This window comes from Ylistrum balloti, unplaced genomic scaffold (assembly GCF_031769215.1).
Source record: "Ylistrum balloti isolate Yb309-2 unplaced genomic scaffold, AGI_CSIRO_Ybal_v1 Utg370152, whole genome shotgun sequence".
NCBI classification, from domain to species: Eukaryota; Metazoa; Mollusca; class Bivalvia; order Pectinida; family Pectinidae; genus Ylistrum; species Ylistrum balloti.
In genome coordinates this window covers 890,524-918,388 of record NW_026782152.1, presented here as the reverse complement: position 1 = coordinate 918,388, position 27,865 = coordinate 890,524, and the positions used below count along the sequence as shown (strand labels likewise).

The window sequence follows — 27,865 nt, the reverse complement described above, 5'->3', positions numbered from 1 at the left end:
TAAATTGATATAATCTAGTACTTAACAATCTATTATTTAAAATCAAATACATGTATAACAGTAATTAATTAATATTCTTGAATTATTTTAAATACTATAAATATATATCACTTAAACATCATATACAAAAGGCAATATATTGGTCAAGTAAATATTTAGCCTTACACAACTGAACAACTCAGGTGGTTAAGCAAATACCTAGTATAGTATTAAATTAAGTATATTACTAAATACATTGTTCAGTTTAACAAATTCAGTCACTTTTGTCAATACAAGTAAAACTAGATATCTTACTTTTATCACAAATTGCTACACAAATACATGGACTTCAACAGAAAAGCAGATTGAATTTCTGTTTTCGGAGAAAATATTTCAAACATTTGAACAACTCAGACGTTTTCTGAAAAATACAGATGCGACAGTCAGATTGCCTTTACATGTCTGGAAGTGGTTCTAAGAAATCTCTCTCTAGCATTTCTTCTATGTACTGTCTACAATGTTTTGTATTTGAGACAAGCGGCGGGTCTGACATAGCCCCTGAGCTCTTCCCAATCTCTGTGGTAGATTTAGATTTTGGCATGGCTGACAACTTAGCTGTCTGATGATGTTTAGAACTGGCTCCTGATTGGTTGGTTCTGCTGGCATTGTCAGAGCGTTTCGTTGAAACAAACTTGCTTTCGGTTTGGCTACAGCAAAGGGTATTGAAGAATGGTTGTAGCTCATTTAGTGATCGTAGGTAGGTTTGAGTCAGAAGGGGACGGCCTGGGGTCTGTTTTAGGACTGGCATGGCACCGCGTGTCTGTAATACACCAGGAATGTAAAAATAGCAAATACAATGTATATCGAACAAATAGTTACTTTGATATCCTGGCATACACTCATATATCGTAAAGTCTTTGTTCCCGAAAAATGTTCAAATCAGCAACATATCAAACTGATCAGAAAGTATAACACTACCTCATTCACATACCTGGTACAGGTATATGTTTTTACCAAACTCATCAACTTGAAGTCTGGTCATCACAATGGAACTTTACAAAACAAACCTCCACTTTAAGAAGAAAACTTTACATACAATAGAGAAATGAAACTTGTGATATCACAAAGACTGCCATGATTCTGCGATGGTTCTATCAGCACTCAGCTTCTGATCAGCTTACAAACAGAAGCCAACTTTGAGCAGAAATTGTATTAAATATAGATATGTAATGTCAGAGTTGTCCTTGACTTTGCGCTTTGATTATAACCCTATTATAACAGAAGTATGATATCAAAATTTCCTGAATGTCTCCAAGATGACTATATGTTAGCTTTTTAGAATCAACTCAGTCCTTGTCACTATTTTGTATGTACACATATTTGTTAACACTTTTTTGAGATTAGGATGCATAACACTATATTTCAAAGACACAAAGTTTTTATGCAAAACACCAAGAAAAGTAAAATTTGTAATATTTCAAAACCTATTACGCAATGCTTCCATTCCCAAATCAAAAAATAATATGGAACAAGAGGCCCATGGGCCTTAACAGTCATCTGACATAATATACAAGATTTCAAATTTTGAACTTCAGAAGAAGTCAAAAATGTGTTTTCAAGATGGTGGCCATGTTGGATTTTGGACCAACCCGAAATTAACAAACTTTGGTCAAGATCATGTCACGATCATTTCAGGTAAGTTTCAGCTCAATGAGACATGTAGAACTTAATAAGAAGTTGAAAATGTTTACGACGGACAACCCAGGACAAACGGCAATCGCAATAGGGTCAGATGACCAAAAAATCAACTGACCTCCACAAAAAAGTTTCTGAATAATAACTGTTATATAAGTTTTCATCACACTACTTTCTGGTAATAAACAGATCAGTATGAACCTTACCCTTTCATTGATCAGTTTAGTGAGACGGATGATGTGAGGTACAAATGTTCGAGCTTTGTGGATTTTCCTTTTCTCTTCCTTCTTGTCATTGTTAATTTCCTTTTTTTCCTCTTCCTCCTGGTTTCCTGCTGCAGCCCCACCAATGAAGGCCCAACGGTACCTGTGTATGATCAATTACAATTCAATTCTGGGTTTCGGATTTTTCCATTTGAATTTGCAGGCTGTGAGAAAAAAGCCCTAAAGCTGATAAAATGGAAAAGTTTACTGTTATAAATTCATGAAATAATTATAACTGGATATGGTAAAGTGTTTTCCTTAACCACTCACTGTTCACAGGAACTATCCCAAAATCCTGACTCCATGGTCTGTACAACACATGTACACATTTACTGGGGGACATGGTTTTCACATTTTGTTCTTAATAAATTTTATAAAATTAGTTACAACATTAAATGAGAATCTATAGCATAAATGATATAACATTGGACTCTTTGAATGAATTCTGCCATTTCTGGCAAAGTCAGATTAGCATTGATGTACACTCACAGCTGGAACTGTGGTACAACATCGGCAGGAAGAGCCAGGGCAAGGTCCAGCAGCTTACATACACTAAGATACAACTGGAGCCAGGCAGGGTTGTTGTGTGCATTTAATCCATTACCAAAGTGGGCCCAGGTCGAGTCCAGGGCTGCAATTCTCTGGATCTGTGTCCTATACAACATAAAGGGAGATAATCTTAACAAAGATATACAGGCCTGAATGAAATAACGGTGAAGATTTCACTTAGACAAGCACATGTAACACATAAAAAAGACACATAAGTAACACATAAAGATGATGCATCACTTCATTTGATGAGTTACTTCAAACATAACTTTTTGAAAACTAAACTGTGTCATATAAAAATCAGTAAAATAATCCTGCGAGAGTATCACTTTTTATTTTAGTTTTAAATATCATTTATAAGCACAGTGTTAGAAGCAAAATAGTATATGTATTTACCAATGAACCAGGAATTAAGTTAAGAACTGATTGACTTTTTATTAATACCCTCGGCCTGTCAGTAAGAACAGGAAAAAGTCTACAGAAAAGAGGGCACTGACAAACAGAAACAAATTGGTGCAGAGATCTGAAAATGACTTCTGATGTGTAAATTGTACTGAAGTAGGCTATTGATTGGAGATGACTAAAGGACAGGACATTGGCTGGACCTACTGCAGTGGTGAATTGTGGGAAGGGTACATACAGATACATCATTATCATTTGGAAATGTTTAAGTACGTCTATATACTGTACAAAGTAAGTAAATAATCAACAATCCTGAAAAGATAAGTCAGGAATTATTTTATATAAACACATGCAAAACAAATTACAAAACAAAAAAAAAAAAACAAAAAAAAATGTCTTCATTTCATGAACTCCAAAACATAACTGTGATATTCATACTACATTAACCAACTGTATTCTGCTGGTGTTGTATAAATGATTGACAGGTTTACGTGATCAAGTCTAATTTCTTTACTTATAAACATTTAAACTTCATCGAGGGCTACTTTTCCATTAATCAGCTGGATATAAGGGATATCATTCCGTCTTGTATCAACTTATACTTAATACTTAAAGATAGATAAGCTAATTTACCCCTGGTGGGATTTACATTTTTCATCTGACAAAATAAAATGAAAAAAAAATAATTATATGAAATTAAAAATATTCATTCTACAAATACCAAAACATTATGAAGGGGATCTTTTCCTATATCTTACATGATGTTTTTGGATGTGGATGTTTTTTAAGAAACTTTAAGAATAGTAAAATATTGAATATCAGAATGAAATATGTTGTTTAGTGAAATAGCCACCAGCTGCTACAGGGAGACCCCATCTCAAAATGACACTGGCTGTTAACATGACAACAAACCCGTACACAAACAAAACAATATTAAATTAAGATAGGAACAGTGCTTAAATGTTATCATCAATCCAATATTAAGATAGAGAAAGATTTGAAAGAACAAGAGTAATTATGATATATGACCAAGATCACAAAAAGAAACCCATTTTCATTAATTTGGTCAATATTTGAATTATCAATTTGTCATTCATTCTCAAGAAAAGTTGCTAAAAGAGAAAAAATTGAGCAATATATGCTGAGCTACATAACAATTACCATTTTTGGAAACACTGCTAAAAATTTTCTACAAAAAAAATTATCAAACACAAAAACAAAAATCAAAAAATTACAATAGATACGTTGTTTACATAAATTATTGTCATGCTTCAAGCTCATTACAAGGACATCAGGCATATTGTTCTAACGTATCATATAACAAAATAAGATGAAACAGCCATTATTCAGACTAACTTGACAGAGAAAGTGTTTATGATGAATAGAATCTTATACGAGTATGTTCCCATTGAGATATATCAACTTGAGTTTAAGACTTTGACCAGTCACCACGAGACTTGTTGAGTGCTGGCCAGTTAAACTCTTATATGAAGGTTGAAATGTCCCTATATAGCTTTTTTCCAAACATTGAAAGTGAAAAATTTTAGAACATCAATTTTTTTATTTTTTTTTTTTTAAGCAACTACCAGTTCATGGTAGATGTTTTATTGTTGTTTTTTTTTATTTTTTTTTTTTTTTTAAAGACTGTTTCCATAAAGGAATCTTCACCTGGAAAGCAAGGAAATTGTTCTGTAAAAAAGGGTGCTTTCTTTTCTGATTTTTTCAGCTAGGGTGGAAAGCCTGGCAGGAGAACACGGAGTGAATATAGGTGACAGGGAATGGATTAGGTGTAATAGGGTATTTGGTTGTTTCAGAGATAGTCGGTTACCGTATTTATTCTGCAATAAGCCCATGAGGTAAACATGTCACCTCACACTCAAGTCCATGAGTGGGCTTATTCCAGGACAATGAAATAGTATTTCCTGTTAATCATACCGATCAGCAATATCGATATTGGTGCGCATTATTTTCAAACATATAATAATATCACTGAATGAATACAAAGGTACATTGATCATGTTATGTCCATGATCTGATGAAGTTTAAATTTCATGACAGTAACACAACATCAACATGCGTGGGAAGGGTGTTGTATAATTTCTGGATTTCTTCTGTTACATCATCAGAGTAAGATAAGGCTCCTATTCAACGATTTGTGATGAAACCCAAACTTATTTACCTGTTTTTATTGAAACGTTTAAGTGTCTATGAAAGTGGTGTAAAATAATTTAAGACGAGTTCCTATTTATCTATCTATCTAATTTATTTATTTATCTATTCATTTATTTATCTATCATTTTATTTCATGAAAAATAAGTGTAATAAAAAAAATTAAAACATCATACTTTTGAAGAATCAGGTACATGCTACAAAACCTTGTTTTTTGAAAGTGGGTTTATCCTAAATAAATTGTCCAATCCTACGACAGCTCACAATTGACACAAGATGACTTTACACATTCTAATGGTAATGTTTTCTTCTAATAGAAACAAACAGAATGTGATAATATATTCCAAAAGCAAAAAATGCACTCTGAACCAATCTTTAATTTAGAGTCAATTTGATTTGAGTGAAAGTAGTGAGTAATCAATATCATTTGATAAATTGTTGTTAAACTTTCCTGTAATTGAGGTGAAGGTAATCACTTAATTTTTTTTAATAATCTGTTAATTTTTCTTTCTACCACCTGAATTGCAGAATTAAGAGTTAAAGGAGTAGCAGAGAAGTAGCAAAATTATAGAATATATATATGTAGTCACGACACACTTCAGCCTATCATACATCTCCAAAATAAAATCATGATTAGTAATGATAATGTACATGTTTAAGAAATTTTCTGTTGTAAGGTCAGATCAGAAATTAAGAGAGCAACCTTAATGATGAAGAGAAGTCCAAGGTAATGAAATGAACAAGCTTATAATCATAGACAGGACCATCTAGATCAGCATGTCACATTTGACAAAATATTAATTTTATTTAGCATGCATTCAGCCTCCTCTTTTAACATGCCAAATCATATATTATAATACTTATCAGGATATATAATATTTTATATGGAGATATGCATGTAGGGCAGGCAAGGAACATTCTAAGTCTAAGGAAACAGAATCTGATTTATCTATTTATCAAGTATTGTTTAAAGAGAAATTTCAAATATTTTATATTTTTTCATTTATCCTTTAATTAGAAATGATTATTTATTTGAACAAAACTAAAATTTCAACAGCAGTTTTCAAACTTTTTTATATTTGTTTATCTTCTAACTTAACAATGATATATTTGAACAAAACTAAAACAGTGTAAACACTAAAAAAAATTAATTCTGTGATTTTTACTAATTAGAATCCTACTAAAAGTTAGACATTGAAAAACACAACAAAGTAATATCTAGAACTAGAGTGACGGTCATTATAACCTTGTCCAGGGCTGTGTGTTACTCCGCGGTCGCTGGCTAACGTTGTGGCTACAGAGACAAATCAGACACAGCGAAAACTTAGTAAAGATTGAGAAAATACAATGCATAAAAAATCACTTCTAGTTATAATAAATAAATAAAGTTCAATCCGGTACACAATAGAAAAGTTACCTAAAATGACAAAATTTTATAAAGCATTTTGAAGTTTTCTTTTACATACAAAATACCATGCCACATTTTCAGCAAACCTCTTCTTAAACCCTCAACCACTTTAAGACTTTGGACTTAAGCAATGCCCAGAAGTTTCTTCAAACACTATCTAAGGGCTATTACAGTGAAACATCTACTTGACCCCAGGAATTGAAAGGTGTTAAGTGGAGCCACTCATAGAGTTTAATTGATAATTTGCATTGAAGAAATTGGCAGGAAACCGAACCATTGAAAGGAGTGATTTAGTCTGGAGTCTTGGGGTCAAGTAGACAGTTTACAGGAACAGTCCCAATGCTAAAATGAAAATGCTTGTTTTCCCTTTGATCAAATAGGTGAATTAAAAAAAAAAAATCATGCCTTCTAAAGATGCTAGAAGTACTTTCACCCAACAATACATTTCAGCACATTACATATAAAACAAACATGTAACAAAAACAGGACAATCCTTTGTTGACAAGATTTACACACTGACAAACAATACTGTGACCCACCAACAGTAAACCAGAATTTTATTTTACAGATGAAATTACAGGGTCAAAACAGCACTGACCATAAGCAAAGCATTTTTTCAAAAGATAATTTTCCCTTTAATTTCATCACATATTTGAAACAAATTAAAAGTAGAGCTCAAGATGCATTATCCTCAATGAGCTTTGCATGAATAAGAAAAATATTTGAATGAAGGAGTTGACAAGATCAGACTCTAAATGACATGTAGACCTTGGCCTTCAAAAGTGATGCATTGAGAAAGCCTTTCCTGTGATAATGAGACTGGTCAAACACTTACTTATACTCTTCTGTGTCGTTGGACATTTCCTGTTCAATCTGCATAAATACATGGACCTGAAATATCACAGTAATGATTAGCATATATCTGTCAATAAGCCCAGGCATAATAATACGTCCACCCATAATGTCGTTAATTGGAAATTTGTACTAACAAATGATGTTTCATTGTCTTATGATAAGTCTGAATACTGACTTGGGTCAGAAGTCATATACTGACCCTAAGACCTATTGACGTTTATGGGATCCAGTGATAAAATATTGGATAATTTCCTTTTTATTACTTATGTGACCAATATTATATCAAAGTCGTTCATGTTTATCAAAAATATCAAAAATGGGCTGATGATATACTGAGAATCTAACATGAATGTTGTTGCAAAATGGAACCATTAATTAATTTCATTACTTTGATATGTAACTAACATTTGATATGAGTATAAGATTCTATTTATCAAATAACCTGTAGTAAGTGAAGTTTTCCAATAAAATTTCCTTTGAGACCAACTTCTTTTAATACAGATGGTATGTTTTTCACTACCATGACAATCAAGTGACTTCATCAAGATGAGACTGATCATGACGTCACAACTATCTTACACATGTCTTACAATACCTATGACATGACAGTACGACATGAGACAGCATGTTAGTTATGTGATAAATACATGCTAATATAGATCATGATCTCTGTAGGTTAAATTCAATCAGAAGTTTTTCATCTTTAGACCCATGAATATTTTGATAGAATTTGTAAGATAGTAATAGATGTTTAAGTAGTAGCACATTGTGACCAGTGACGAGGCCATTACCATTTCTGTGATGACTGTCGGCCAGAGTGATGTGAGATGATGGGATGACATTCGTAGGATCAGCACACGGAAACAGACAAACACTTGAGCCATGATTGACGGCACTTGGTGTGGCAGTCGCAAGCTCTCTGCCAAACGTTCTGAGTAAACAAATACAAAATTATAACACATAGAATAGTTTAATTTTCATTTGACACCAAGTTACGATGAACACTACGTTCAAATAACATACATGTATTAATATCAAACTGAAGCAAAAACTTTACATGTACTACTATTTTTTATCTCTATTTGACAATAGTAAGAAAATGCAAAAAGTGATTTTTTTTCAACTGAAATGAATTATTGAGAAAACTTTGTAATCCACCCAATGACTTCTGTAAAAATTCATAATCCACCCAATGATTTCTGTAAAACTTTATAATCCACCCAATGATTTCTGTAAAAATTCATAATCCACCCAATGATTTCTGTAAAAATTCATAATCCACCCCATGATTTCTGTAAAAATTCATAATCCACCCAATGATTTCTGTAAAACTTTACAATCCACCCAATGATTTCTGTAAAACTTTACAATCCACCCAATGTCTTCTGTAAAACTTTATAATCCACCCAATGTCTTCTGTAAAAATCACTTCATTTTAACTTTAACGGTTTTGTTGAAGGACACAGTACCTTGTATCTCTGGCATGGATTTCTGGTACTGATCAGGCTCACTACAGAAAATGGTGAAGGCTAGACGTTTCAACATATGACTCCTCTGCTCCAGTTCCAATTCCTTGCTACTGAAGAGACTAAGTGACCCAGACTGAGTCACTGTCACACGGCCTACAAAATAGTAAATCGTCGTCATGTTAATTTCTCGTTCTAGAAAAATGCCCTTGTTTAATCAATTTATTGACCTGTGAACAGCCAGAGGCATTTTGAGTTGGGATCTCATTTAAGTAGCAACATACAGAAGGCCACTCACATGCCATCCAGACCAACTGGGTTAAAGTGTTTTGACCAAGGACACAATGTTATCTGTGCAGACTGGGCCATTTTCTCAGGAAATTTTTCAATTTCCTTGGAAACAAAAAACGCCATGGGTAGGAAGCATCAAACCATGTATCCCAGATCTTCACCTGAGTTCACATTGGCAAATGCTCTACGGACTAATCCTGGATAACAGGTTGTCAACATAATCACTAAAAACTCAATATTTATTATAAAATAATTTTCCTTTCATATGTTTTGCATCAGTTATAATCATTACACTGATATTCAATTTTGCTACAGCTTGTTTCGTTTTCAAGGTAATTAGATATTTTTGTGACTAAGGTTGTCTAAATTCTCACTCATTAAATCTTTGAACGTAGTTTTGTCGTGTGTCATCAAGTTGTCAATGATGCTCCTCCAGTACCCGATACACTTAACATCCATTTGGAAAAATCCAGGGTCAAGTAACATTTCCAGGGCCTCTCGACGCCATGCCTTTCTCGTGTACTGGTACCCACTCACACTTGCAAGGATCTGAGAACAAGCCCTGTAGCTCGGAAGATTGTGTGATCTAAAGAAAATCAAAGTCAAAGTCAAGATAACAGACTGATCAAAAGATATATAGTAAATGTTGTCTTTCTCGAGGCATTCAAAAACTTTTCACTATTTGGGAGCATGCTACAAAAAATATAGATATACTGAAAATGAAATTGATAAAAAAAAATGGTCTGTTTTGTGACTACAGAAAGAAATAAATCCTTTTCCTTTCAAACTATAAAAATTCAATCGAAAATAAAACGTCCATTTTTTCAGTAGTATAGTTGCTATGTTGTTATATTTCTTATGAATTGTTAAGATAATTATATCACATATGTGCAATCAAAATTTAGGATTTGACCTTCAAAAGTGAACTTTTCACCTTGATTTACCAATTGCTAGGTTAATACAATCATAAAATGTGAAATCTAATATTTCCATACGATGCATGTTCAGAGTAAAGCCAGAAATTACAGAAGGTGGTAATTTCATGTGACCCCTCTCAACCAGATATATTTACTTTGGTAATTACATATCAATGATATCAACTATTTTTTTATTCCAACATATATAATATCCATATGGCTTATTCATATATCCATGTACTATCAAACATTTCCATTACCATAATCTGTCTCGGGTGATTGAAGATTTCTCTCATGGGTCATGAAAATTTTGTATTGTATGTGTGCATATGACGAGAATTTGAATGTGTTTCCATATGACATGGCATGTTGCAGACATACGTGTGGTTACGTAGATAGGGGAAAACGTTGTACATGATGGTCGTCAGGAATGGAGCCACTTTGTCTTTTTCTTCACTACTGTACACCACATCTAACAGGGGAGATGTCAGCTAGAACGAGAAAATAATTAACATCCTATTACAATATGAGTTTATCATTTTTTTGTGGGGCTTAATTTTTGTGGGTTTTCAGAAATATACTATATACCCTCTGAAATTCTCCTGGACTGATAATGAAATTGTAACATTTAGACCTACCTCAGCCAGGATGGACAAAGCTTGAACACTGTACTTTGAGTCCACAGCACTGGTCAGTTTAGGGTCCATCACTCGTCTTTCCCTGACCGCTTCTTCGGAATCTGTAATAAGAAGAGAAAAAATTCCTTGAATGCTATAACACTTCCCTAGTTTTAATGGTATATCATACTATACCGGGCACGTAGTACAACTATGATATCTCTATTTCTGCATGAGAACAACACTAGTGATACCTCGTCTATCAAAGATTAAAACATAGGGTTATCCATCTATCGTAATTCTATATCGATAGTAAGATGAGTTTTCCTTATATGGAAATGTGGTAATCAAGATGTTAGGTAATACATTTCTAGAATTTGCTCCAGTACTTGGTGTAAATATTTACTCAATTACATAACTACACCAAAACACTAATCATTACCCATCTCTACATCATCGCCAACATCTTCGTCATCCATCTCTGGTCGGTCAGTCTGTGGGCCGGGTTTGACTGCCAGATTACGTCGAAGCCAGGTAGTCTGCTCCAGAGAGGAACCAGCAATTAATCCTACAGCCTCCAGTAACTTCTGTGTGATGTCCTAAAACGGCACCAAAAAAACGTTTGTACATTTTTTTGTCATTCTTCTGTATTAGCTTAAAAAAAACGTACTGGTCATTCTTAAGCCAAGTGAATCATTTTGATATAGCCTCATCAGCTGTCCTCTATTCTGTGTTTACCATTTATTATCACCGGACAAAGATGCATTAACCTTAGTTTATATGTTCTATAAGTATAGTTTGTGTGTCTGATAAAGCCTACCAGTCAATATTTCCTGATATTTTGAAATGCCTGTTGTTCTAGACCCGTTATAACTGTTGCTGGCAAGGAGATGTTCTGAGCTTATATTACTGTAATATAATTATATAAAACAATATTTAAAGTGTAACACATTACTATATATATTCAGCAATAAGCCCACATCTGATAAAAGCCCACTCGTATTCATTTTGTTGGTAGAAAACAAATAACATTGCATTGTCCTGCAATAAGCCCACCCTCTGACATTGAGTCAGAGTTTGTATGTTGGACCCTCAACAAATTTATAACCAATGTTACAATCCATGTCTTGTAATAAGCCCACCCTCTGACGTTGAGTCAGAGTTTGTACGTTGGCCCCCTGTGCTTGTTACTGTTTATACTAATAAACCTCCACAAACCTGTAACTCTTTTTGATTTTTCTTGTTTTCCATTGACGGCATCTTCTGGACAAATTCATTCAGAATTCTGTAACCAAGCGCAATAATGTATTATCCATACAGAATGTACTTCTTATCAAAATATTACAACTTAAAGGATTTCAGAGAAAGAGACTTCCTCTTTGTGCTTCCAAAACTATCCTCAATACTCTAGGGGTTACAAACACTTTTCCTCTCAGCACAAATTTCAAAAAACATTTTTCTGAACAATTATGCTCTGATAAGTCATAACAATATTTTTTTTATCAACAGAAACAAAATTTGTAGGTAAGGTAAGCTGACCAAACTCTGTATAAATTTTGTATCAAAGCCTACTATATAGCATATGTGAATTCATTATCAAAATATCCAGGTAGCAATTAAACAAATGCATTACATTGCCAAACTACAACACTCATCAAGGTACACCTCAAGTGAACCAATGCATTGTATACTTACTGTAAGAGTATAAATTTCCCGGGTGGTAGAAGGTTGAGTTGAAGACTGTCTCGTAGTAGAGAACACAAAGCGTTCCATGAATCCACCAATTGACTAGCTGATGTCTGCTGTACATAGGCATAGAAAAACTGAAGCATGTTCACCTCCAGTGGTATGCTTTTCTGAAATGGAAAAAAAATCAAACAAAAGATTTTATTTTTAACTGTAATTAATAAAAAGAAATTAACTACATCATGCTATGCCCTACACAACACTTTATACAACACACAATCTTTTTTTTGGTAGAACAAATAAACTTGAAGGAAACGGATGTATCATATAAAATGGATTTCCTTTCATTTTGCCAAAGTATTCCATCATCGAAAACAGTGAAACAAAACACAAAAACCCTCTTAAGTAAAAACAATAACAGAATTAAGTGATTTTACTTATTAATTTTTTTAATTTTTTCTCAAGGTTTTGCATTTTCTCAACAGTCAAGTTCATGGTTATCAAAATAGATGTAACAGGAAATAGGGACCACAAAGACTATTTTACAGTACTTTTCAAGAACACAAATATGGAAAATATGGTAATACAATCTGACCTTTTATCCCCTTGAAGAAGGTTTTGGTGTATTGTTTCTAAGATGTACCTACCCTGGTTCGGCTGAGGTTGGTTGGCGGAGGCTGTTTCAACACCTGCTTGACAGTTTGCACGAGTGTGTCTGTAGGGAGGACTTTAATGGCACTGACCAGGTCCACTAACAGTAACTGGTCATCTGTGGCTGGAACTGACCCCTAGAAAACAGTAAACAATGGTACAGGTATGTCTTACAGTGGAAAAAGAACAATGAATTTCCTTCATTACAGCTTGTATAGACTACTGTATAACTGGATATTTTGGTTGTGATGTTATTTTCGCTTTTTCACGGTAAATTAAAATAATCACCAAAATTGAATCTGTGAAATAAAAAAATTAATCCACCAATTTTTATGTACACAAAATGACACAGATAAAAATTGGCATGGATTATAGTACAAGTGTATTATAGTACTAGTGGATTTTGCGGACTTGATTTATCCACAAAATCATGTGCCAAAGAAAACATTATTTTTGAAAACCATGAAATTTCAGCCTCATGAAAATATATGACTTTACAGTAACTGGCTAACAATAAATATTTGATGATGCTAAAATCAAAAAATCAATCTTGAAATAAAATCATATACTTTTATAAACTTAAGGTCGTTGTTTTAACACAAACCTTCTTATACGAGGCTCCATTTTTTCGCATGCGATCATTCCAGGCCACGCCCACAGCAGCCAGAAGGTTGGTTCCGTGGGGTAACGATATAGGACTCAAAAACTCAAGGATCTTCTGGCGGATCACCTTTACATATAAAAATCAACAATATAGAAGCATGGAAAAGACAACATCTTCTATAGGTAAACAGCTAAAAATTGTGTGTTCTGAATGGAGATATTCTTAGGTATGCGCTGAGGAGGACTGCGTCTAACACAGTACAAGTATAGGAGAAGGAAAGTGCACTCATCAAAAAACCTGACATCTTCTCATAGCAGTGCTTTACTTTACTGTATTAAGTTTTCCAAGAATTGTAAATATTTTCTCATTTTCTCACCTTAAGTAATTGTGTAACCATGGAGCTATTTCAAAATTTCTGTAGGGAACCCCTTCTTTCGATTAAAATACCAATTTCATTTGTGTAATACATTCTACATTACAATGTATACTCAAATCTGAAATACATGTTTCTACTAGCAAGATCAAGTGTTGAGGTATTACTATGATAGATAAAGTGAACTTGTTTCTCTCACCACATCTTCAATCATGGTAGCCCATACCTAGTTACTGACACAGTACAACAGTCAAGTGGTCCATTTTGACTCGAACAGGTCAATTTTGATTGACTGGAAAAACATTTCCAGTTGTAACCTCAATAGATAAGTTTTGATAACAATCAATATGTGGTACTCAATTTTGATTTCTGGGTATGTTTTAAATCTTGTATAAACTGATGTTTTTTAGTCAAAACCGGCCACAAAATTAAGGTGTGATGTTTCAATGACAAGAGTCATCTTCATCTAACATTTGTGATATAAGAACATCTATTCAACCTGAAGAGATTGCACTTGAAGTTTTTTATATAGAGTAAAGCTAACCTTTGGCGTTCCCATAATCCAAGTTGGGTGAGACTTGCTCTCATCACCAACTTGCTCCTCTGCATACTTGGCAGCCTTCCAGAGTGATGTAAGACAGGCTATGATGCGTGGCATGATGCTGAGAAGGCTTCGACGTGCATCCATAATAGGTACTAGAGGAGTCTCTCTCTGGGGACTTGCCTCCTGAGCAAAGAAAATATATGTTAAATAGACATACAACTTGATTTTAAAGAGAGAAACATAGTTACATTTTGAAAACTATAAAGTCATTGCATACAAGGTTAAATATTTAGAAGGTCTGGAATTTTTCCTATATTTGGCATTTAATCACAGCTATGTGTGAACTTGTGAATATACCTCCATATTAAATTTAGTAAGTCAAATGGAAAATAATTTATTTTGGTTATTTTAAACACAGTTAAGTAAAACAACTAATCAATGGCAAAATTTCACAAGGAATAAAAGGAGTGACAAATTATGCTTTAAATTATCAAAACAATATTTCATAGGTAGGTTTCTAGATACACCAATGATTAGATTGAAAATTCTGTAAAAATTAAACACTCAAAAACAGATTTTGTTTTCTTCATACGTAACAGACTAAATCTTTTTGACTAAATACAGCTTCTGATTGATTTGTGACAATCTTCAGATGAACACCAAAATTAAGATACTGTTATCCTGAGGAATACCTACCCGGCTGTTCCCTATTGGGTTGAAGACGTTGATGAGGTTGGTGAAAATTTGTCCAGCACTGCCCGTTTCTGTGGTGATGTTGATGCTTGAGGGAGCAGGTAGGCCAATGGACACTGGAGAGGCATTGTCCAGCAGACAGTAATGGCAGATGGTGGTCATCCCCTCTAAGATGGTCAGTAAGTGGTCAGGGGGCATCTTCTCTTGACCTCTACAACAAAAAAAAATAAAATTGAAGACATTCAATAATTCAGATACAATGACCAGAAGATATTGTCATCCAGCGAGCCATCTCAAAGGAATTCTCAAAAACTTGTAATTTCATATAACCCGAATTGCGGGAATTTTTCGCTTCCTATAATTTTCACCCTATTGGCCATGAACAAGGAGGGTGAATAGAAGATGGGGGTGACAATTTGTTACATTTATATCACCCTTTTACATAATCCTCTGAGGGTGAAATGATCATGAGGCAACCTGAGGTGAAAATATCTTTGTACAGATATATAACATTTTAATTTCAATTTGACAGTTTTTGACTTACACTGTCAACTTTTGTAAGTAATTGACTAAAATGATACTAATTTACACTGTTAATAGATCTAATGTACTCACAACATTGATGAAAGTAAACCTTCCATGAATCTACAGTATTGACTTAATAGATTTTTGTACAATTCTACAAAATATACATTAGAATTACCTTTTCTTCGTATGGTCCTCATATTTGGAGGCTACCATTTCAATGTTACGACAAAGCTGGGCCACCACATTCATCACGATGCTGGACAGGGCTTTACTCATGAATGGCAGACCAGATGTTACCATGGCAACCCAGTGACGGTGCATATGGCGCATGTGAGATTGTTTCATGGCACTGAGAACACAGGACAGGAACATCCTCTGTTGCACTATGGGAAGGGAACCCTGGAACCGGGCATGAAGTAATGACTGCTGGAAGTTTACACGAGGACGTTCCCATTCTGCTGAGGGAGTCGTTGTCCCGGAACTTTCAGGCACATCGGAAAATACTTTTTCAATGTTTCCCTCCAACATGATAAGAACCAACATTAAATTTAGCAGACGGATCTGGAATGTCTCGTTAACAGATAGGTCCAAGTTTTCGTCATTAAATCGTATGATAGCCTCGGTGATTTTCGATGAAGCTGCAACAATTTTGTCTTTCTTTCTGAAGTTATACACAGATGCAAGACAGCAGTGCAAAAGGGCTTTTTGCACTTTACATCTGACTAGAAGATCTTTGATGTACGATACAAAACTTTTCCCGCTTTCTTTCATGATAACGATCAACTCTGACATGAGAAGTGTTAGTACTTCCGTAGCCAGGATGTGAACTTCTTTGTTGCCTAGCAACTCGCCATGGGAAAGTTTGCTTATCATCAGGTTGGGAAAGTAACTTCGAACAAAAAACAAACACACAGTTATAATAACTTCAATGTACATGTTACTTCGATAACTGGACATAACTTCTGGAGGTAGATCACCAAAAAAGTTTTTCCCAAATACCGATTTTCTGTGACGGGCCAATAAAAGTTGTAGTTTGGCCAATTGTGGCGTCCTCGTGGCACTTATACTTGTAGTAACCAGAGCAGTAACTACAAGTCTTGGACAAGTAACTAGCATTGATCTCAATGTCGTTAATGCATACAATGTTCGTTTGTGGTCGTATTTCTGTGTGTACAACAACATATGCATATGAAGAGGGTGAACATTGTTGAAATTTCTGTCTTTTCCATGGTGTGTGTGTTGTTGATTTGGTAAATCTATTTCACTTTCTGTTGGTGAGTCAATTTCCATGCCCCTATTATCAACTGTGTTTAAGATATCGTGATCTTCTATAACACTACTGGTCTTCGACGACACACTGGGTAAGCGTGGTCGATTTTCTCCTTTTGCCTCGACCACTTTTGGAACAGTAGCATCTGAATCTTCAAGAATAAAATCCTCATCAATATCTTGATCGTCTTGTTCTAGAGCAACAGAACTCTCCAGAGAAGGGGGGACAACTGTGTTCAGGACTTCCATGAGAATCTCATTAACCATACTTTCAGATCCATTTATCATTGGGCTGTCTTCTTGAGGACTGGTCTCACTACAACTTTGGGATCCATTTTCATTTGCATCAAAGAATATACCTTCCTTAGCACAAGTCTCCCGGTCTAGCCGTGTTGCTCCGACTAGATTTACTTGTGTGGAGGTCTCATAACCTTCGAACACTAGTCTATCAAGACTACTCTCTGACCCAAAAGGGTTGATACAGAGGCTGAGGTCACTAGGACGGACACGATCAAAGTGCATCTCCTGTTGGTGCCTTGTTTGAGCTGTTGTAGCCGACCCCTGCTTGTCTACAGATGTGAGAGCGAAAGATTTAAGGTTTTCTGATCGTTTGGCAGACCACGATTTTGTGCTGGAATTATTAACATGGTATATGATGTTACCACCCTCGCTACTGATGGCATAAATCTGAGGCTCATTTCCAGGATCTTCTTCTTCAGTCAGCTGTACCTTCTTGGGCTTGTGAACATTAATATGCTGAACAGAAATCCTGGAACAGAAAATTAAAAAACACTTCATAACAGTTCTAAATGAATTGGTCACAACAACTTGTTTATACCGGTCATAGGGGCTTGTAAATAATATTGATATTACATACGATATTCTAGCCACACGACTTGTGAATTCTGGCCATGGAGTTTTGTTACACATGATTTTAATATGTACTTTTTTATTTCAAACAATACTTATCAGTTCAAAATTGATTTTTAATACTTTGATTAAAGGTTAGTTTTTTTTCATGGTTCTAATTTTCAGTTTTACCAAAAGTCTTAAGCAGAAAGGATATATTTTCCAAGAAGATCTCAAGATGTCTTATTTTCCCGACTAATTTTTACTGTAAAGGTTTTCAATTTTTACAGTTATTGTCATTGTAAATAATATCCAAAACGAAACATTCTGAATAAAGAAACAGTACTTTGTCTTCCTAACACCATTTTATGAATAAATGATGCCATCTTGACATGCTGTGACAAATGACCTGTGACAAATATAAAACCTATTGTATACCACTTATATACCTTTATACCGGGAAAGCATTCTGGGATCTTGTTGACTCTTACCTGGCGGTGTCTGGGTGGAGCAGCATGGTAAGTAGAGGGTTCAGGACACGACAGATGTCCCCCCGCTGTATGATGTGGGTGAGCCACGTTGTGGCAATGGTCTTGGTCGCACTAATTTCCTCCTTCAGACTGTCAAGAAGCACTAGCATTGACCTGTATCGAACATGAAATACCTCTACATAAATCAGGCCTTCTGGTCAAGTGACCTTAAAGTTTCTGAATATCAATTTCATAATACTTAAACTTGTTATAGCCTTATGTTGACATCCTATGTAGCAGAAAATACTTAATAATATTTTTAAAGCCAGATACTGAACATCTGGTAATTTTGATGGGTTAAAATTTTCATGGTTTTCTAGTCAAATGGTTGAATAATATCTTAATGACTGTAAATTTCAAAATCTGGATATAAAATGAACATCTACTACACACATCTCATTATTTCACAGATTAAATATTCATGGTCACGTTAATGCATCATGAATAGTGAAAATATTGTCCCTGCGATAATAACTAGCTATATGTTGTATATACATAATGTATATTGTAACGATCTGGAAATAGTATTTACATGTCATTCTTTTGTTATATTTTTAGTAACAATCTGTGCTTTCATACCTGTCAAATGTGCGCGGAGGTTGTCCTGGGTTGGGGTCAGAACGGCTGTCCCTCGTCAGGTGCCAAAGAACTGTTAACTTTTTGAATGCTCCAATACGTTCAACCTTGAAATGTAAGTTAAGATATAGATTATATCCAAGTACATCTAACAAACTACAAATGTACAAGAAAACTGTATCTTTTCATTATACCATGTCTCAATAAATGTATAATTAAAGTGTATGTGATATTTACTGTAAGATAATGTTTTTTTCCAATGATTAATGTTTTTTCTGGGTCTTCCAGATGCTTGGGCAAGACGGATATGTCATTATTGGAAGTCAAGGAATGACCGATAGTTTCTTAATGTATATATTTTCCAAAGATATCTATCATTTCCTCCATTTTATGCAACCCTCTATTATAAGTGAAAAATACTACCCCTTTAACAGAGAAACTTTTACAGTAGGTAAAATATTGCGCCATAAATTGGTGATTGCTGACCTCATTCTCGGACACAAGGGCATGACCGATCACATCCTCACACACCCAGCTGTCTGGGGTGACCTGATGTAAGTGATGAAATAGCTGTACTGTCTGCTGGTGATGTGATGGTGTTGACTCATCCATGTAGCTCCACAGTATACTTGCCACTTTCTGTAACACAATGGTATGGGTGTTTACTGATAATTGTAACTTTTTGAAAACAAAAAACAAAACAAAAATTGGTATGTTAATGTCATGTTTCGTGTTTGGTGTTACAGACCTACCAGACAGTCACTGTCAGACAGGTTATGCTCCCTGATTGGGACAAAATCTAAGTATGAAAAATAACAAAGGGCAATATGAGAGTTCGGATTCGTGTGCACTGCCCTCCTACTCTTTAATATCTATCTACCTATGAAGTTTTATGTTGATACCTCTTATAGTTTTTATGTTATGCTCCAGGCAATATTACGATGGACAGACAAAGCGGTAACTATATGCTTTCAGTGAGCATAATTTACAGGTTTAAAACCAATATCATATTTGATTTTTTTTTAATTTCTACCATTTGTATGGATCCAAAGAACCTGACTGAAACAATTCAGAGCCAATCTCAATTTAAGCTCTAATTAAGATTTACAACCGGACCTTTAATCCCTTTACTGTTACCTTGACTCTTGTGACAAAAATCTGTTAAAATATTAATCTTCTGTAAAACTCACCATAACAAGTTTTTTCAGTTTGCTTTTTTTCCACATATAATTAATACATTCTAACTAAAGGTTCATTAGATCTGTATATTACTGTAAATTTTCAAAAATTGCACAAAATTCTAAAGCTATTTATGTTAACCCCTCAATATCAACAGTAAGTCACTAAATGTTACCCCTCCATTGAACCACATCTACCCAATCTACCTTGTAAAATGTTGTTTTTTCTCCAAGATATTTCAGATGGATCGGCAGTAGTGCAGGCATGATCACGACTGACACTGGACTTCCTTCACCAACAGATTTGGACCTTTCTAGACCAATATCAACTTTGTTTTCACTTTCTGATTGGATTGTCTTAGCAACAATTATCAAATGTATCATTGTCGCTATGGCCGCAGACTGCACTTCAAAACTCTCCACAAAACAGCCACAGGCAATCAAATCTTGTACCCACATTGGCAGGGTCACATTTTCACCTGGAAACAAACAACAAATACAGAAATCAAATCAACAAACATCTTGTGATTATCATTTAATGGAATGAACATGATCTTTAATTTGAATCATTTAGGTTTTCTCTGAGTCCATTCTTTAATACCATATTAATTCTGACCAATGGCTTCCCTTTCATAGAGTGAAAAATACTTAAAACTTTTGATATATCCTTATTTCTATTCTTTCCAATCATATAGCATATAGGATCAAATTGTACTTATCTGATAATATGCCCAAACCTGGAAAATAAGCCCACCAAATCTCAGGAAATCTTAATGTAAATTCTTAAACATGATACTTAATTGTCCTGTAATATGCCCAGCCCTCTACTTTTAATATCAGGTTAAGTATTTGCCCCCCTTCCACTCCAACACCTGGGCTTATTGCAAAGCATACTTTAATACAATAAGCTGTGTATTTACCTGCATTGAAAGATCGCTGGAAGATTTTGTTGAAATCTGTACAAAAGATAGGAAAACTTGTAAAATCCAACAGAAGTCTACAAGCACAGTCAAAAGTCTGTAAGGTTTCCTCGTGTAGGTGGCCTGCACTTATTGGTCCTATGTTTTCACACTGGCTAGCCTGCTGACTTATTGGCAGGCCAAAGTCGTCCTCGTCTCTGTAGTCACCGGTGTAGTCTGTTGATGTGTTCATCTGACTGATACAGGTAGTGATGATGCTGGGGTCCTTAATGATCTTCTGTGTGACGTACGTATGGAAGAAGTTTTTATAACACTCGATACACGACTGCATCATAGTAGTGGCCGAATTCTTCCCTGAACTGCGAGACAACTTCCGTTCTAAAAACGGAGGATCAATCTCATTTTCATTTGTAGACTGGTCAAAATCTAATCCATTTTCTTCTGACTTACATTCAATACTCTTTTTTGACTCATCGTTTGTTTTTTCACTTGTTTCAATATTTCCATTTTCTATTGGATGGATATCTCCATTTTCAATCAATTCTTTTTCATTGTCCACTGACAGTCCATTTTCCTTTACAATATCTGTGTCCACAACACTTTTCCTTTCCATTTCATCGTTGTCATTATGCTTTGTGTCAGATACTGATGAGGGGTCCTCGTCAGTTAAATTGCCAGCTTTCTCCCCATTAACACCACATTCACCGTTTGTAATGGTTCCATTTTCATGGACAGTTGAAATATCCTTATTGCTCTTCATTTCAGATGTCCGTAACTTTTTGTAATCTTCCAAATGTTCACCGTGATGGGATAGATTACTCATATTGTGTCCTTCAAATACCTGTAAAACAGATGATAATCAAATTGGGCATGTGTTAAAAGTGTAATTCCTACCAGCAACGCAGTCTAATCTGTCAACAAAGGCTACAGAGAAATGGCCTATGGGCAGGCTAAATTGATATGAAACCCAAACCAGTGACCTCTATAGACAGGTATTTGTTATATGCAGGTGGCCTTAAATTAGACAGGAGCTGCGGTGGCCAAAAGGTTAAGGTGTCTGACTGTCTTTATCAATTGCCCTTAACCTCTGGGTCATGGGTTCAAGGTCCACGTGGGGCAATCATCAGGTACTGACTGGCCTTAGGTCAGTGCATCACTCAAACCTGATCTTAAATGACCTTGACTATTAATAAGATGTAAAGCAATAATAAACTAAACTCAAATAAGGCAGATTTGATTGTAAATTAAATTCATGAATTACAATAACTGAACAATTTCAGGGCTCTCACACCCCATTTTGGGACTGGGGCCTGGACCCTTTGAATTGGGAAAAATAATGGTGTTTTCCTTAGAATTGGGAAAACTTGGGGTCTAAATTGGGAAAAAAGATACTATTTTGCATTGGGAACCCTGAATTTACTGTGGGGGACATATTTTCAGGAGACAATGTACATGTTTATGTTTCACTTCACTTTGCAGCTTTACCCATTGACTACAAATATAAATGAAAAAAACATTTAAACAATTATTGGCAATGAGATGTTTATAACTTGTATATATAACTGTAGTCACTGGCTGTGTTTGTAAGGTCAGAGACTTACTCCATCAGTGCTGACCGTATCCAGGCCCAGGACGTCCATAGCAGGCTGGACCTTGGCCAGTAACTTGATACACAGCTGTAGAGTACACTTGATATCTGTGTCCTTGATCTTGGTACAATGGTTGGTCAAGGTTGTTGTGACCCTGTACAACAAATCTGGTAGATGTTCTGTCTGTGTCTCCAAAAACGTCTCCTGAAAATCATGTTGCTGTATTAGGATCATTTAAATCAAAAACACCAGGTTTCTTAGCAAAGTCTGGTGTCAAACATAAACACACTATTACATTTGAGGAGATAGATATATTCAGTAGTCTCTGTAAACTTCTTTCAGCTTCTAACAAACCAAAAAGCAATATCACTATATTTTTTCTTCTTCGTCTTACCAATATAGTTCAGATATCTTTTAGCATTTTCTGCATTATAATCTACTACATTTTCTCATGGTCGGGGTTGTGGCTTATAACTAGACCAGTGAGGTACATATGTGGATGAAACCAAAATCGAGAGGATAAAAAAATTTCTCTTTTCATACAACATACACACAATAAACATTAATTTCAAATCACTCTGAGAAACGGAGAACAATCTTATCGTGTACTGTATGTTTCATGAGTACCAGCCCACCACTTATTTGTGACTGTTAGACAAATCGTGCAGTTGTCACTAGTTATCGTATACAAGATGCTCCAAGGAAGATTTCCCCAGATACACCAAACAGGTATCATAAAGACTCCTGTTAAAACTTACCAGTGATATCACTTCCAGCAGGTAGTCCACAAGTGTACAGAGTTCTGAAAGAGATGGAATATCACTTTCAATCACAGACCTCTGACGAGACAGGAACTGTCCGTCGCTGCTAGTCAATTTCTGACACGATTCCTCAAACATGCGGGCAATGTAGTCCCATATAAAGTAAGGTTCAAACGTTCCAAACAATAAGTTCGCAGTTTTGATCAGCTCTCCATAAGTTTTTGACTCAGAAGTTACATGGCTTTTAGTCTGTTTTAAAGTGTCTTCACCGGCAATGTCTGTTCCTAAATCATTGTTTGTTTTATATTTGGAATGTAGTAAACCTGTCTCTCGGTATAGACATTGAAAAACAGATAAAAGAACACTTTCTAAAATCACTGGTCCAATTTCAGGTTTGTCTAACAGGCTCATCAATATCCTGAAAGGTTTTAACACAGCTGATTTCCCAGAATGTTTTCCAGTTATACTGTCCTCCTCGCTCGAGTCTGAGAGTTTCTGTTTGAGGGCTTGAATCAGGAGATCCTTCGAGTAAGTGTGGAAATATAACAGATCAATTTCACTTCCGCTTGCGACACTATCCTTACGCAAGCTCTTGGCCTTGTCTGCAGTCTGACGATTGATATTACCAGAACTGTTGGCTCCAGTTCCGAGAAGCCAGGCATATAAGCGTCGATTGAGTGACATGTCCCTGCGTAGAACCACATTGATCACAGATTTTACAATCTTGGCCATGTCAGACTTTGTGAGCTGACCATTCCGCATAGGAAAGGCAAGGAGCAGGAAATCCAACAGAATTCTCTGTACTAGGACGAGCGAGTCCTGGGCAGCACTACAGATAGCCTCAACCTGAAAAATAAGGCTCCAGTGTGTGAATAAACTTGACAAGACATACAATGTAACTAGCTCTACAAAGACAATCTCAACTAGAAAACAATAACAAAATATTCCCTTTAGCACAGGATTTGTCATATAACAGGATCTGAAATGAGTGGTCAGGTGCCGCAGTAGTCACATGTTTACCTTTCGCTTAGGGGTCCAAGGCACATAGGTGAAATAATATGAGGTTACCTTCCTCCTGTCCACAAGATACAAAATGATTTCATTTTCATTTGATGAAACAAGTCTTCGAAGTTCAGACTAGCAAAATATTTGAAACTTCAAGATGAGTTTCATTAAATCTCAAATGTAATGAATATAAATTTACAATATTTTGCAGCACATAACTCACAAAAGTAATATTTTGACAGATTCAAAATATAAAAGACAAAAATTTAATGAGGCAGGCATAATGTTGTACTCTTTTCAATTTACACCTTAAAGAAAATGAAAAACACCCCAAGGTATATTACACTAGTGACACAAAACATGGGTGAATGCAGTAGATTATAACAAACCAATTATGTGATAAAATAACAACACTATTACCTATTAAACTAAATTTAGAATCAATATAAACACCGACTCTAAGATTGATACTTAAACTGTCAGCTGTTGGAAAATGATTAATTGCTAAATTTATGTATTGCTCTGATTCTGAAGATAACATACAATTTACGTTTCTTTTTATTGCAAAGAACAACTGGAGGAAAATAATTTTTCAACAACTCTGACATTTCATTCAAAGTGAGTTCTTGTCTCAATTTGTGTTCTTCTCTCATTCTGAAAATAACACAGTCTAATTTTTCTTTTTTCTTTTACTCAACTCAGCACTAAGAATCAAGAGACCATATATACACTGATATCTATACATTATCATACATTATCGAGACTCTATACTACCCACCATGAGGTCAATGTTTAGTCCCATCATATAAAGCTGGTCCTCCATTGTCTGTTTCTTATTATAGTGGGCTAACAGGAAGGTGATGGCAGGTAGACGGACACTCGGACATGACATGACACACTCCCACAGACAGGTGTAAAAATATTCCGGCTCGGCAGACTCACAAAAATCCTCCAGTAGCCCATTAGTTCTGTAGTAAAATTACAACATTAACACAAGAACATATGATTATAGGTTTTTTTAATTTTAAATGTTCTAATATTTGTAACAGAGACAGCTGGACACCATTTAAATTTAAAATCTGTTTAATTAAATTATACTCGTTTAAAAATTTTTATTTTGAAATTTTGCAGGTATATAATATTTCTTTGATTTATATATTGAAAACATCCAAAATTTTGCACAATCAAGTTTTAGAGTATTTTAACTTCCTTGGAAATTAACACATATACAACGCTATTAGCAATCATATTTCAGCACAGTACATTCAGGGCAAAAATTGCTGCAATAAAATTACTGCTAAAATATGTATCTTTACAAGAAATAAAACATACACAATAGGGTAATAGTTTTTATGAGTTTCACAATGAAAGCTACATAGGTAACCATAAGATGCTGGCAAACTTAGAAATAATTAGAAGCATCACCGAAATCAAGTTCTGTAAATTCATGATCAATATACATGTAATGTAAATGTAACATGCAAGTCTTCCATTAAAAAAAAAGAAATTTATTTTGCTCAGGTTTTTGACCAAAACCACAAACATTGTACCATCAAAAAAAGACTCAATATTTTTTAAATATATATCTATAAAACTGATTGCTCTGATCATAAATATATGTCCTATCTAAAAATCGTCTGTGTGAAAATAAATCCCTATGCATTGAGACTTTGTGCATTGAACAAGATATGTTTACTGGTATGTTATTGTGACAGCTGTAGATATCGTAGAATATCTACAAAAGACGGCAATAACTATATCAAAGCAGCAGACAATATCACGTCAATATATCAACATTCCTTCAAGATCATCATTATTGATTTTTAAGGACAGTGACCAGCTATGTGATTACCTGCAAATAATCGCATATCTGTTCACTACCTTTCATCATCAGATCAGTTATAATAAGAACTGTATTGATACATATATAATACACTTAAATGTATATGGTGTGCTTGTATATGGGACTCAAACCATTGAATTACTGAATAATGTATTAGTTGATCAGTAATTAAGAGTATCCATCCTCTTCCTCAGAAAAACGACGGGGAGTGTAAATTAGTATATTCAACGAGATAGGGAAAGACAAAGATGACTGAATTCCTATCTTTTATGAAGAGATTATACACATATACATCTTTGATGAGTTTTTAAACCATGTACTTAGGCATAGGTTCTAAAATTAATACAAAAATTGGGAAATTCAAGTAACATGAAACAGTTATATCTCTCCTTGGCCTACCTGACCGTAATTTAAAAAGACTATCTCATAATTACCTATCGTAATACTCTGCTCCCTCCTCCAATCCTGGAAGAAGTCCGAGAAGCAGACCATTAAGGCCTGGTTTAATGTGTCGGCCGAGACCTATGAAGTGTCGTTCATACACTGTAAGCAATGTGGGTTTTACACTCATCGATGCATGGCCCAATAAAGGAAACAGACCAGCGCTGTATATAAACAGATCCTGAGCCAGTCTCTGGGTGCCAATACATTTAAAGATTATATCATAAGTCTCCAGGGCTTTCAAATGTACTCCACTCGGAAGGGCGGGATGAAGACATTGGGCTAGTCGCTTTCCTATAGTGACACGTTTAGGAATGACGGGGAACTTGACATGTCCCAGTAATACCTGTCAAAGAAACAGTATGAATTATCACCACACAATGACTCTATAATAAATGTACCATATAAGGCCAAACCAAACAAATATGTTTCCTGTAACATGTCAGAAAAATTCAAAGCAGGTAGGAATTCAAAATTTAAAAAAATAATTTTACATAGGAGAGAGATCTTGGCTTTAACATTACTTCTTTGAAACTGTCATAAAACGTTTAGGGTAGAGGGTAGGCAGAAAATATAAGGAAAATATAAGGTTACTGGAACAACAAAAAATATATTTTGTTTGACATTAGAACAAGCACAGTAAGCCACATGTATTAATTTTTCAGAAATCACCAAAACAATTCAACAACATGGGTAGTTCAAACGTTTATTATACAATGTATCTCCATAAGCTGTTCCAGTTAAGTGTCAAGCCTGTGTCCTCCAATAACATTTACATCAATTAAAATAAAGTTTCAGTATAAAATGCCAAGAAACACACATATATATATTTATCCTGTATTATGCCCAGGCAGCCAAGACATAAAATGTGGCTCATATTCAGGGGCTGGGCTTATTATAGGACAATCAAAGGTATTTGCTAGATATTTTAACTGAATTGCAATAGACATCATAGTAATTTTACTAATTACCTGGCAAAGGATTATTGTTGGACAAAGACAGAAGTCTCTCTTACCAAAACTACATCATTCAGACTGAAATGACAAAAATCAAATATGTACCTTATTCAGTTTTCCAAGTGCAGAAATGAGATCTGCCCACTCACTGGTGTTTTCAAAGCTACGCAGTGCCTTGTCCACCTGGGTGATATACGCCCTGTACTTGGAGTCATTGAGAAGCTCACACTCCTCCGCTAGGATAGATAGAGCACTCAT

General features: G+C 34.9%; 1 protein-coding gene across 1 annotated transcript; it reads right to left on the bottom strand.

The window, feature by feature from the left end:
- Positions 1-126: 126 nt before the first annotated feature.
- LOC132550842 (protein dopey-1-like) lies at positions 127-27,865 on the bottom strand. The gene is made up of 28 exons (XM_060214935.1): positions 27,713-27,865; positions 26,645-26,997; positions 25,146-25,335; positions 23,360-24,208; positions 22,614-22,805; positions 21,013-21,853; positions 20,300-20,571; positions 19,401-19,553; positions 18,918-19,021; positions 18,300-18,452; positions 17,169-17,728; positions 15,866-17,087; positions 15,166-15,373; positions 14,470-14,652; positions 13,549-13,678; positions 12,945-13,078; positions 12,307-12,467; positions 11,830-11,896; positions 11,054-11,210; positions 10,633-10,733; positions 10,376-10,485; positions 9,452-9,663; positions 8,790-8,942; positions 8,196-8,251; positions 7,301-7,356; positions 2,427-2,591; positions 1,881-2,040; positions 127-799 (listed from the first exon to the last, which is right to left on the bottom strand). The coding sequence occupies exons 1-28, from the start codon at positions 27,863-27,865 to the stop codon at positions 434-436; spliced, it is 7,461 nt and encodes a 2,486-aa protein (XP_060070918.1). The 3' UTR covers positions 127-433.

Bases quoted from the DNA above. Each gene is read 5' to 3' on its own strand.
- LOC132550842 (XM_060214935.1), bottom strand. From the start codon at position 27,865: ATGAGTGCTCTATCTATCCTAGCGGAGGAGTGTGAGCTTCTCAATGAC. The intron at 8,943-9,451 runs GTGAGAATTTAG...ACTATTTTGTAG, and splicing joins TACGTTCAAAGATTTAATGA to GCCGTGTGACAGTGACTCAG. The intron at 2,592-7,300 runs GTAAGTGTTTGA...TATGTTGTATAG, and splicing joins AACGACACAGAAGAGTATAA to GACACAGATCCAGAGAATTG.